General features: G+C 34.1%; 2 protein-coding genes and 1 pseudogene across 2 annotated transcripts; all 3 read right to left on the reverse strand.

Moving 5' to 3' along the window:
• Positions 1 to 576: 576 nt before the first annotated feature.
• Positions 577 to 1,550, reverse strand: LOC145094441 (syntaxin-124 pseudogene; annotated as a pseudogene).
• Positions 1,551 to 2,893: 1,343 nt separating this feature from the next.
• On the reverse strand, positions 2,894 to 5,252 carry LOC145095277 (QWRF motif-containing protein 3-like). The gene is made up of 6 exons (XM_079033188.1): positions 4,096 to 5,252; positions 3,794 to 3,913; positions 3,585 to 3,701; positions 3,413 to 3,502; positions 3,178 to 3,285; positions 2,894 to 3,059 (listed from the first exon to the last, which is right to left on the reverse strand). Exons 1-6 carry the CDS (start codon positions 5,191 to 5,193, stop codon positions 2,994 to 2,996), a joined length of 1,599 nt encoding a protein of 532 aa, XP_078889314.1. The 5' UTR covers positions 5,194 to 5,252; the 3' UTR covers positions 2,894 to 2,993.
• A 4,398-nt stretch (positions 5,253 to 9,650) lies between these two features.
• On the reverse strand, positions 9,651 to 12,180 carry GAUT10 (galacturonosyltransferase 10). The gene is made up of 2 exons (XM_079030244.1): positions 11,820 to 12,180; positions 9,651 to 11,251 (listed from the first exon to the last, which is right to left on the reverse strand). Exons 1-2 carry the CDS (start codon positions 11,973 to 11,975, stop codon positions 9,794 to 9,796), a joined length of 1,614 nt encoding a protein of 537 aa, XP_078886370.1. The 5' UTR covers positions 11,976 to 12,180; the 3' UTR covers positions 9,651 to 9,793.
• Between the last annotated feature and the right edge of the window lie 268 nt (positions 12,181 to 12,448).

Raw genomic sequence — 12,448 nt, forward strand, 5'->3', positions numbered from 1 at the left:
TTCATCGATCTTGCGGTGTATCTGGGATCTATTCAGAAAGGGAAAGAAGCATGTCCTTGACCTGCATAGAGAGGAGAGAAAGAAGGGTTTACCATTTTTAGCAGATCAAAATCAAAGAATAAATTTTTTTAACAGATCAACATAACTTAAAAAAAAAAAAAAAAAAAAAAAAAAAAAAAAAAAAAAAAAAAAAAAAAAAAACTTAATACCATTTTTATAGATCAACATAACTTTATGCCTCTATAAAAAAAACAAAAACACTCAGGACCTAGTATTCAAGTTAATATCAAATAATTAGTAGTTTAATAAGTTTTTTTTATTAATATAAAAGAGACAAATCATTTGAATAACAGACAAATATACATAACATACAAAGTCATTGAGAAAATATATGTAGGAAAATACAAAATTAGTTTAAAGATTTTTGTGTAAATAATATGTTTCTTTCTATTAAGTTCCGCATAAGAATTCAAACCCACCAATACCATTAGCCAAGATTTTGAAAACAAAAAGTGGGATAAAAAATTAAAAAATATTACCTCAAAGAGGGGAAAATAAACAAAACATTCAAATAAAAAACTTATAAATGTTAGAATCTTGATAACTGAAGCGAGCAAAACAAAATGAAAACGAAAACGATACTAAGGATGAGACCAATGGCAATACAAGTACATTTTCTGGAGCTCTTTTGCAAGTCTTTTGTTTCCACCAGCTGATCTATCCCACGTCGGACAAATGAACTTGCATGGGCCACATGACTCTCGATGTCGTTCAGTTGTTGTCCTTGAGCCTCAACTAACACAGCCATGTCCAAGAAGATCTGGTGTAGTTCGATCAGATTCTTCTCTATTTCCATAATTGCATCGTGTCTTTCTTGGATTTCGGAGATCGTGTCCACGATTTGACCTCGACCCTGTTCCTGGATTGCTTTCTGAACAAAATCTTCAGCTTTTCCACTAGCTATCAAACTATCAATTAACTCGTCATTGGATTTCTCACCGGTGATGGTGAAGTATCTTCTCCCCATAGTCTCCTTGTACTCATCGTTGATTTGAACTCGTAACGCCTGAAAGTCATCCATCATGATCTTGAGCTTCTTACCCAGACCACCGACGACGGATGTCCGGGTCCGGTCAGCCGACGACCCAGGTCCACAACCTGCGATTTTCCGGTGTTCAAGGTTAGACTTTTCAAGTGCTTCTAGCTTGCCCTTGATGTTTTTTGCATGCTTTAACACTTGTGTGAAATCTGAATCCATCTTGGATCTGAGCTGCTTCATCTTACTGGCATTTTGGATCGTCTTGCTCTCTTTATTTGAATCTTGGAGCTTCTTGTAGAGATTTTCAACAATCATCATGTCTTGTTTCACATTCTCGACGTCGTGGAAGAACTTGTCAAGATCAACTGTTTCATTTTGGACACCACCCCCACCCTGTCCACCCTCTATGTCGTCAAGGTATGCTTGTTTCTTTAAATCTAGATATTGCTTAAAAGAATTAGAAAATAAATCGTTCATGTTGTCTGAAAAAAGAATTTGAGAGGTGGGATTTTGGGTATAGTTTCTCTTCTTTAAAGAAGAGATATCTTTATGCAAGATTAATGAAGGAAGAAGAAATGTTGTCATGTTGCAATTGAGATATTGGAGAGCCATTAAGTTTTGCAAAGTCAATGGATATGATTCTTTGCATATAATTGGCGTCCAAAATATTGTGCCGAAAAATACATAAACTATTAATCTGATTTTTTATGTTATTTTTTAATCAAAATTACTTATTATATAAACCAATAATAACGATTGAGATGTCCGTTAAAAAAATGATTGAGATGTGCCATCATTTATTTTGTTAAATCACTCTATATGGTTCTCATAATTTCTCAAATCATATATTTGTGTTGCTAATTCGATCAAACTTAAGCAGAAATTATGTGAATAACATAGATAACTTTTTATATGAATATGTAATTAAAAATTAAAAATTAATAATATTAAAAACAAGTATGTTTTTTTTTTAGAAAACAACTAATGGTATAAAATCTCAATTGTTTTTATAGAGAGCGTGTTCTTGATTTTATGGCTAATACTATGGGCCGGGTGATCAACAAGGAACATGGGTAGCACTAGCTAGCGCTTTCAAATTCTTTATTTATGGAACATTAAGAATCGATTGTGGTGACTACCTTCATCAATAATGTGATAGTACTTATGGATCAAAGACATGCCTACATGTAACTTGGATTGTATAAACTTTAAAAGCGAAATTAATTACTAATAGTCATTTGATGAAAATTTCAGCAACCAGATGAGTGGTTGAACATACATAATAAACAACTAAAATTTGAACAAGAACCATGTCACAGAATGTAAATCAATCTTGAGATGTTCTGTCCAATAATGAATAAGAACAGGAGTTGCTATAACTAGATAGAGTTTCCAAAGTAAAATGTCAAAATATTAAAACTAATTAATCTCGCCATTTACAAATGATGTCGAGTTTTCTTTGGATGCACATCATATATGTTGGATGGTATTTGTGCATGTCCGGTTCAGTTACATAAATTAAAAAGTGAAAAGGAACTTTTAATTGCTACTCCAATATTATTATATTGTTATATTTATAGAAAAATAAAATATACTGCTTATTGGTTTTATATATATATATATATATATATATATATATATATATATATATATATATATATATATAAAACCAATAAGCAGTATATTTTATTTTTCTATAAATATAACAATATAATAATATTGGAGTATATATATATATATATATATATATATATATATATATATATATATATATATATATATATATAGCTTTTTGAAGTATCGAAAGTGATACATAACTATAAAATTCAAACTCAAAGTGTTTATTTGGTTCATCATGTACAAACTCCAACTTCTGAGCTAGCTAGGCTTCCAATTGTTAAGATCATTATTTGTGCTTGTAAGTCATGGGGCTTACATAGCGGTTAATTTGTTGTCATTGTTGCTGCTCTTTTAACGAATCCATTGTAATAAGGTTACACCTTAGATCCCTCTCTTGGATCTGTTTAATCATATTAGACAATAATAAATTTCATCAAAACATGTCACCTCATGATCAAATAATTAAATAGTGTGAGTCATAACTCATAAGTAACCAAGAAAGTGATTATATCTCTTACCTCTAATACTGAAATGACTCTTAAATGCTCTAAACATTCTTGTAGTAATGACTTCTCCAGGGTTACAATCTCTACTAGCTCTGATAGTGTGATGATGGTGTTAGGTGCCTGTGTCATTAGTTTACAACAGTAACAAAGAGATAATATTATATGCACTTTGTACACAAAAAATAGTTCCACGACACACAATAATAATACAAATGAAAGAGTACATTGGCATCTAGGAATAGCTTACCATGGGAGAAATTGAAGATAAAACGGACTTGATTGTGTCAACCAAATCTGATGTGTATCGAAAAGCGATTGAAGCTGATTCAAGATCCACCTATACAAAAACCTTGCACGTATTAATATTTACTTTATGAATCATATATATGGTTTTCTTATCAAACTAAAGAATTTGTTACCTTGGCTCCTTCAATAAGGGGTATCCTGCAAACAACGGCGTGTAAATAATCTTTCATCATGGAAACATTCACAATGTGTCCCCTTTCAATGTTTCCCCATGCCTCTAACATTTTGGTCTAGCAAATAGTCATTGATCATGAATTAAATGAATGTAAAATGTACACTTTATCATATTATGTTGTATATAGGTAATAGAAAGATTACTGACTTGAGAATGTAGGATCAAATTAAGTTTCATTTCTAGCTTTTCTTTTTGTAATTGTAACCTCTTTTGTACCACTGATTGTCTCAACTTTTCCATACTCTCCCTTGTATATAACAAATCATTCTGCAATAAAAAGTATATTTTGATTAAAAAGGAGTCTGTATATATAGAACATACATTCTCGACAATCTATCCTCATATATTTTATGTTTTATAATGATTCAGTTTGAAGGTCAATTGTCAAATAAACTAAAGGTGACATAAAATTGATTTTATTGAAGAAGTGGCATACATACTATACATACCTCACATTGGACAACTAAGTTATCATGAACAACTTGTGCTCTAGCATTCGCATACCTCCATTGCATCCAACTATTCTGCAGCAATCTCAACTGATGAATATCCTCTATTGTATCTTTACTTGATTCCGAACACAAGGAAGAACGCAGCTTTGATCCTCCTTTCTTACCCTTGATCAAATCCAAACCCATGTGCAGAAGATTCTTCTTACCCTTGGATGAACTAGGAGGCTTGGAGCTTGAAAATGATGGATATATCGGTGATAATGATCCCGATCTCGATGGGGATGAATCCCATTCATGTGGAGAAGACACAGAATTTGCCCTTTTCATAGCTGTCTTAACCCTACATTTCTTGGGAGAATTATGCATGGATGTTATTGATGAGTTCATGTACTTCGATGAAACTTCATATCCAGAGTTCATAGAACTCAGTGTGGGTGACATATATGACGCTAGAGAGTTTTTCCCAGAACCAAGATCACTTATTTCTGAATTATCGGTGGAAGAATCCAACTTCATCGGATAAAATGGTGATCTCCGGCGAAGAGCGTTTTCATCTACTGATAATCTCCCAGGCTGTATAACCTGGTGCGAGTCAAAAAAATCTGATGACTTCGAAGAGGAAGATGACGATACAGAAGATGAAATGGATGATCTTCCCGGAATAATCTTTCCGATTCCACTGTAAACGGGCGTTCGATGCTCCTTGAAGGAGCTTTTTGTACTGGAATGGCTCTCCGAATGTCTGAACTCCCTGCAACTTTTTTGTTTACTGAGAAACATCGAGTATCCGGATCTTTTGACACCATCTTTTCTTTCGTTACCAAGATTATCGGAAAGAGTTGTGACAGCGGTGGCGGTGGTGTTTGGTGGATTTTCTTTCTGTGATTTTGATGAATGGGAAGTAGAAGAAGGCCATAGTCCACGAATAAATCCAGTATGTTTGTGTTTGGCTGATGATGATTGTTTAGGGTTAGAAAGAGTATGGTTATGGTTTGGAGATTGTGGTAGTGATGATGGTGTGGCGATGGGTGAAAGATACCGAGAGCTCACTTCTCGTTCTCGCGACTTCTGCCGGCGAGTTTGATCGGAGATCATGGTGGAGAGTGTGTGTGGGTGTGTGTGTGTGTGAGTGAGAGATTTCCGTTTGTTGGATATGTTGTATTTGTGAGAAAGTTGAGAAGAAAAACAAACTTTCCGCTCAAAATATGCAGGCTAAAAAGGATATTGCGCCTGCGAGAAGGTGAATTTACTATATTGTCCTTGTTGGTCATTGTGTTCTTTCCGGTGACAAGGGTAATAATGGAATTTGATGTGATTTGAAATGTGAATTGCGAATGAAAATATAGAACGGACAATTTGAAGTTTTGAAAAGCCGGCATCACAGTACTTAAAAATCGTAAACTTTGATTTTTTTAGATAAAAACCTAATATTGAGTAAATGTAAAATCGTAAAAATAATAATTACTAAATTTTAATATAAGATAGATATTCAACAAACATTTATTGTTAATTTCTGATCAAATGTTAAACAGATTATACGTATAGTTATCATATTCTTATCACTTACTAATTAAACGGACATATAAATATTTAATATATTTGCTTTAATTGTAAATAAATGAAACTTGTAACCAGATTTCCAAATGTCTAGTTACACATTTTGTTGAAGTTCTGTTTGTATATTACACACTATTTTTAAGTATTAATCACCACCTAAAGATTGTTGACATGTCCACTATCAATCTTTTATCATATATCTTATGCATCAAATCATTCTCAATTAAATAGATAACATAAGTATTTAATGGTTGGTGTTAATATATCGTAAATTTAGATGAAATTGATTCGCATGGACTTACATCTAGAGTAATATCAATGTGACACAATTAAAAAATATATCTATTTCTCACCCTAAAACTAAAAGATGGAAGGCAAGATAGATACTTGTTATTGATCCCTCGTCTCTCAAAAAAAAAAAAGTACTCTCCACATCTCCATTAACAATAAGAACCCTAAAAAGTTCATCGAGTCCACTTTTTATCTGATCTTGTATCGTGTACTTTTGAAGATTGAGCATGCTATTGAAGGGCTTGACACAGAGACTAGAAACTGAAACTAATACTTTAATTTTGTCATTAAATCTTGATTAACTACCTAAATAGAGTTGAAAGAGAAATTTAAACAACGAAATCTTAAATTTTGAACGAGGCTGGTCACTTCTAGCTAAAATGAGACACTGTTGTTGGATTTTGAATTACAATCACCAATTGGAAATTTCAAGGCTTGCACACTTTGTCGAATCCCTAGCGTTTATTGGATTGTATTGGTGAATAACATCATCATCATCATCATCATCATCATCTATTTTTAAAAACCATATGGGTAGTAAATGGTTGCTTCTTCAATGATTGCTTTTAGGAGAAGAGATGTGCATTCGATATGAGAGTTGGCTTGCACTGTTAATCTGTTATAATTGGTCATCTTTTTTTTTTTTTTCTTTTTTTTTTTTTTTTTTTTTTTTTTTTTTTTAATGTATATATGAATCTATCCAGTGACTTGTAGCCACCATAATTTAAACACTTAAAACCATTATAAATAAACATTTGCCATAACGTTTTGACGGATATAGTCCAACAAGTGTGCACAAGGCCCAGTTATAGAATTTGGACTAGCCCTTTTCCTTAACACCTATGCCATTTTAAAATAAAATGGGTTGTATGGTCGTTTATGCATGATTTCATATCGGAGTAAATTACCCGAATGGTTCCTATGGTTTGGGGTAATTTGTCCTTAACTTATTTTTTTAACTCGAAAGGTCTCTACTGTTTGTTTTTGTTATACACTTGGTCCCTACTGTTTGTTTTTGTTACGCATTTGATCCATGTTTTACCTAAAAATACTATTATTTAAATAGAGAAAAATATTGAGGTAGGTAAGATAAGACGAGAGGGGTAAGACAAGGACCAAGCGCGTAACAAAAACAAACAGTAGGGACCTTTCGAGTTAAAAAAATAAATTAGGGACCAAACACGCAAATTACCCCAAACCATAGGGACCATTCGTGTAATTTACTCTTCATATGGTTATGGATTTTTGACATAAAAACCCTTAAGTTCACAAAGATATATATATATATATATATATATATTTCTTTTTCACAGATGCCTCAAATACCATAAACTTTGTTCGATTTTGCCATTTATCCTTATTTTACCTTTTATGGCCGGTATCCCATCTACAAATCAGCCACCATTAGGGGTGTCAATTTATAACACGATACGACAAAAATACACGAAACAAAATGAAATCGGGACGAAATCAAAATTCGAATTCGTGTTCGTGTTCATGTCGTTTTCGTGTCAAGATTAAAAAACACGATGTCGTGTCGTGTTCGTGTTCGTATTCGTAAATCGACGCGAAATTAACATGATTAAGCATGTGGTTGTCGTGTTCTTCGTGTTTGTCGTTTTTTTTCGTGTTATATATCTTTATGTATGAATGAAATACACTAATAGTTATGTAATATTACATTTGTCGTGTCGTGTCGTGTTGTCGTCTTTTAATTGGTTCATTTTCGTGTTAATGAAAAAAACACGACATCATGTCGTGTCGTGTTCATGTTATACAAAATCTTGTCGTGTCGTGTCGTGTCAGACAAAAACACAACACGACTGCCCGATTTGACAACCCTAGCCACCATCACATGTGTGTAGCTGGCCACCACCATCGTCAGCAGTCGTCTCCGACGATCACCATCTTCGATTTTGCCCTTCATCACCGTCTGCTTCTTCAACTTCAATCAACAGGAGCCAAAGAAACAAGAATAAAAAATGCAGCTCTCTCACTCTCTAAAATCAATTGAATTTTCTTCTTTCTCTTCTGATTTAGATCACTAATTCGCACAAGTCACACTCTTTTTCATTCTCAAAATCGCTCACACTACCACCAAATTCGCCGCTTCTTCTTCTCTAGATTCGATTGCAGGTATTTCTCCCCTTTCCTCTTCTCTTTCTGATTCGAATAGCCCCACACCCGATTCCAATGTCAAAATCGATGTGTTGGGTTGTTGGTGGTTAAAGGTGGATGCGGGTCTGATGGTTAACTGAGGCTCTACCAGGTCTGATTTTGGTGTGTTGGTGTTACCTTAGACTGAAAAAGCTTGTGGTTGTGGTCTTGGTTGTGTGATGGAAATGACAATGAGTGATGACTGTTTCAGGTTTTATGGTGTCAAGTGTGTAGGTAAATGGAGTGGAAAAGGTTGGAGAATGATGGTTCTGGTACGGTTTTGGGTTGAAGATAGATGAAGGTGGCTATAATGGGTCTAAGGGTGGAGAAGAGTATAAGGTGGAAAGTTGGTATGAAGATGATAGGTTGTGTTGGTGGTGGTTCAAGATTAATGAAAATTTGGGGGGTTTTTTGACAAAAAAATAGACTTTGAACATAACCGTTTTTTTCTTTTGGTAAATTTGGGGGCTTTATGTCAAAAACTCTATTGTTATTCAAGAAACTTCTAATGTTGATTCATTGTTTTTCTTTTATGTCGGAAGTTATCAATGAGAGCAATCTCAATATTCTTGGGTAGAGGCTCACTACCTACATCTTAATTCCTCTTATTTACCACATCATCATGGGATGTTTCGACATTGTTGTTGTTTGGTTGAATCACAATAAAAAAAACACTCTCTATTCTTGTAATCTCAACAAATTTTGTGTTATCGAATCTCATTTTCGTAGTTCTGTCTCATTTTGTCAAATACATTTTAGTGTACGTTTGGATTAAAGAAATCCGTAGGATTTGAATGCATTTAAAAGTAAAATATCATGGAATCCCTTGATTGATAGGATACATTGTCTAGTTCCGAAACTTAACAAAAAAAAAGAGAAAGAGAAAAAAAAAAGTCAGAAGAGAAAAGAAGAGAAAGGAAAAGAAAACAAATATTTTTTTTTTTGTCTTTCCGAGTTGAAGAGAAGTGGAAAAAAATTAATTATTTTGTTTTTTTTTTTCAAATCCTCCTAAATTGGAAGGAAAATTAGGAGGGAAAGTAATCACTCTATTTCGTTTCACTTCATTCATTTAACGAAGTTCGGAAACACAAATTTCTTTTATATTCTTCTTATTTCCACTCATTTTCATTTTTTTCTGTCGTTAAGTTGAACTTAAGAACGGGAAAGGAATTTAAAATCCAATATTTTGTAAGATAAAAACTTTGTTTAATGGATTAAAAAAAAAAAACAAAACCTCCATGGACCCAAGGTTTCGAAATCTTATCCTTTATCATACTACTAGATTTAATTTAAAGCTTTCTATTCCCAAGTAGTCGGAAAAAATCTCAATGCCAACATTTAAATGTCACAAAGAAAACCGATTTTAAATATATTCGAGACATAAATGAGATAGAAAACCCACTCCTACTCTCACTCTCAAGATCACTTCGCCAAACTATTGTTCAAATACTATTTACAATAACAGTAATTAGTAAACACAAAATTTCAAGTTGCTTACCTTCCATAATATATTTTTCAAAACAACGATGAATAAGAACAGCTGAAGATACATAGTTACGTGTGGTCTCATACATAATTTAATAAATTAACATCCAAAAGCATCCATAAATAAAGTATACAAACCAAATCTTACACTACTAACAACTACCCATAAATCTAAATATTAAAAAAAACAACACCCAAACCCAAATCAATGAAAATTACATCGTTCCAACATAGGATGACTATAATCAACATACTTCTCCCACAAAGGCTTATACTTCTCCATCCCAATCTTCAACCAAGGCTTCAAATTCCCATTAAAATGCAAAACAGCTCCATTCTCAATCACCTGTGCATCCACATTCGTATACCCCAACCCCAACACATGCCACCTCGGATCCAAAGCCTCAGTCAACCCATAAAACGTCAGCAGTCCAGGTGGCAGTGTCCCAAGCTTCCACAAACTCCTATCCACATTCTTCTCCTGCCAATAATGATAAATCCCAGTCACATTTCTCTTCCTCCACTCCACCAAATCAAACACATTCATCCCAAATGCCCACCCACATGCATCCGGGTCAAAGTGGGCCCGAATCAACGGGTGTGAATAATTCAAATACTTATGATACCTATGAAAAGTCTCTGTACATGTCTCAACTGCCCCATTCACATTCCCATTCAAGTCAACATTAAAAAGACCAGAAATGTCCTTTTGGACAACAACATCGTCATCTAGAAACACGAGTTTCTTCAAAGACGGGAAAACTTCCGGAATGTAGAAACGTAAATGGTTCAACATCGATAGATACTTCGGGTTCCGGAACTTTATCGGGGTTTTCCCTCCATCGTTGCTTCCGGAAAAATAATAATTCTGAGTGTCTGAATCTTGTAGCTGTTTAAGAACAGGGACATAAGAGGAATTTAACCACGTGAAATCTTCAAACTTTTGTACATCAACTGTCACCCCACGAAAACTGTTCATGCTAAACCATGCTTTCATTGCATGAAAGTTGACTTCATCTGTGACTAAATGGAAGACTAATTTAGCAGGGTTTAAGGAATTTGAAGCGGTTGAATTTATAACTACAGATGTTGCTAGAATGTTGTCTGAAAAGACACAAAAGTGATGAAGATTGTTGTCTTTTAGTTTTGTCTCGATTTGGGTTTGACTTTGACTTTGACTTTTTATCTGTAACTCAGAGTGTTTGAACCATTCGGTTGTTAAGCGTACACCAAGACAATATAAACTTTTTGGGACTTCTTCAGCTGCGATTTGACCATATTTGTTGCTTTTTTCCATTACAGAACTTGTTTGTTCTTCAAGATCTTGGATTCTGGCTTTGAGTCGCATGATCATGGTGGCACTATCGTAGTGGAGTTGTTGGGCTTGAAAGAGTAAAAGGGCCATGTCTTTGACAGCTGTCTCGGATTCTTGAAGGGTTAGTGGGGCCCGCCTTAAGGCTGCATTTGAAAGAAGGATTTGGGAGTTTCGAATTTGAGCACTTAGTTCCCATGCGAATTGAAGGTTGTTGCTTTCTTTTGCAATTACAACAAAGGCTTTTGCTAATGAGATTTGGTCATTAAGTTGTCTTGTGATTGAATCAGGGTTTAGCATTTCGGCTGTGATGTTAAGGCCTTCTATCACTTTATCATGCCCATAAGAACTCTTCATAAAAAAGAAAGTAAAAGTTTGTTTGGAGTAAGATTTAGACACAAAGGAATTTCATGCAATGGATTTTTATTTTTTAACTACAATATGCAAATGGACATGTAGTAACTAGTATGTAGTATGCCTATGTAGTAACATCTACCAAAAGAAAGAGAAAAATCTGATTTTGATTCTTAACTTCTTATTAGAGCACTTAGTTGATCATGCAGATTTGCAGATGTAATTGGAAGAATGATAGTTAAAAGATAAAACAGTCATACAGGAGTTCTTTCATTAAAAAGTTATAATATTGCAATGTCACCTAACTTCTCAAGAGCTCTCAAGCGTGTAAGTAACAATCTAAACTGATTTTCAGTATGTTCCAATAATCAGGAAATCAATCACGATCACTAAACAAAAAGCAACTATATCTCAATTAAGTTAGCGTGAGGGACGGATGTACAAATCCTAATAGTTAGTTATCGATTTTCTACCACATTTCGAAAGCTACATTCAATTGAAAAGGGCACAAACTAATTGTATTCAAAATGAAAGTGATTTGCTTGAAACATTTGATTCAAATTACCTTAGATAGCACGGATCTAGATCTAGGTTTTGTGCTCTCTCGACTTAACAAAACGATCAACATCAAAACCGCCAATCCTCCACATAATGTTAACCAAAACATACCCGAAAACCGCCGCCTCACTTGCCGCCGAAACTCCGGCCTTTGTCTTCTCATTTTCTCGTATGTAAAGTCTTACAAACCCTCAAATCACATCCAAGTGCAAATAAACAATAAATCCTCACCGAAAATCTAGGTTTTTGAGAAATAAATTAACCAGAATCGGGGATAATGAAGAACTAGGAGACGGTGATTTCAATTGAATTGAGATCGAGATTCGAGAGCTGTGTGATTTAAAAGGGGTTTGATGATTTTAGATCGTTGGGACTCGTTTGGCATCAATCAAGCCACTGAAAAAACAGTGCGCAGTAGTCACCAGGAGTGGTGGAGAGAGATCTAGTTGACGGTCAACTCTTAAGTTTAGATTAAGTTACAAGAATAGCTCCTCACGTTTTAGTTAACTTTCACTTTGTATCCTTCTGTATCCATTTTTTACGTTAACCTCGTTTTAGTAAACATTTATTTACCATTGGTCTATCTTTTCTTTTGTCATTTATCCCGAAATCATACGTGAAACTTCATTACTTCAA

The sequence above is a fragment of the Lactuca serriola genome, chromosome 3 (assembly GCF_051521515.1).
Source record: "Lactuca serriola cultivar US96UC23 chromosome 3, Lser_US96UC23_V15, whole genome shotgun sequence".
Classification (NCBI taxonomy): domain Eukaryota; kingdom Viridiplantae; phylum Streptophyta; class Magnoliopsida; order Asterales; family Asteraceae; genus Lactuca; species Lactuca serriola.

Bases quoted from the DNA above. Each gene is read 5' to 3' on its own strand.
- LOC145095277 (XM_079033188.1), bottom strand. From the start codon at position 5,193: ATGATCTCCGATCAAACTCGCCGGCAGAAGTCGCGAGAACGAGAAGTG. The intron at 3,286-3,412 runs GTAAGCTATTCC...CTAATGACACAG, and splicing joins TATCTTCAATTTCTCCCATG to GCACCTAACACCATCATCAC. The intron at 3,060-3,177 runs GTAAGAGATATA...ATGATTAAACAG, and splicing joins GAGTCATTTCAGTATTAGAG to ATCCAAGAGAGGGATCTAAG.
- GAUT10 (XM_079030244.1), bottom strand. From the start codon at position 11,975: ATGAGAAGACAAAGGCCGGAGTTTCGGCGGCAAGTGAGGCGGCGGTTT. The intron at 11,252-11,819 runs GTAATTTGAATC...TTTTTTATGAAG, and splicing joins CTAGATCCGTGCTATCTAAG to AGTTCTTATGGGCATGATAA.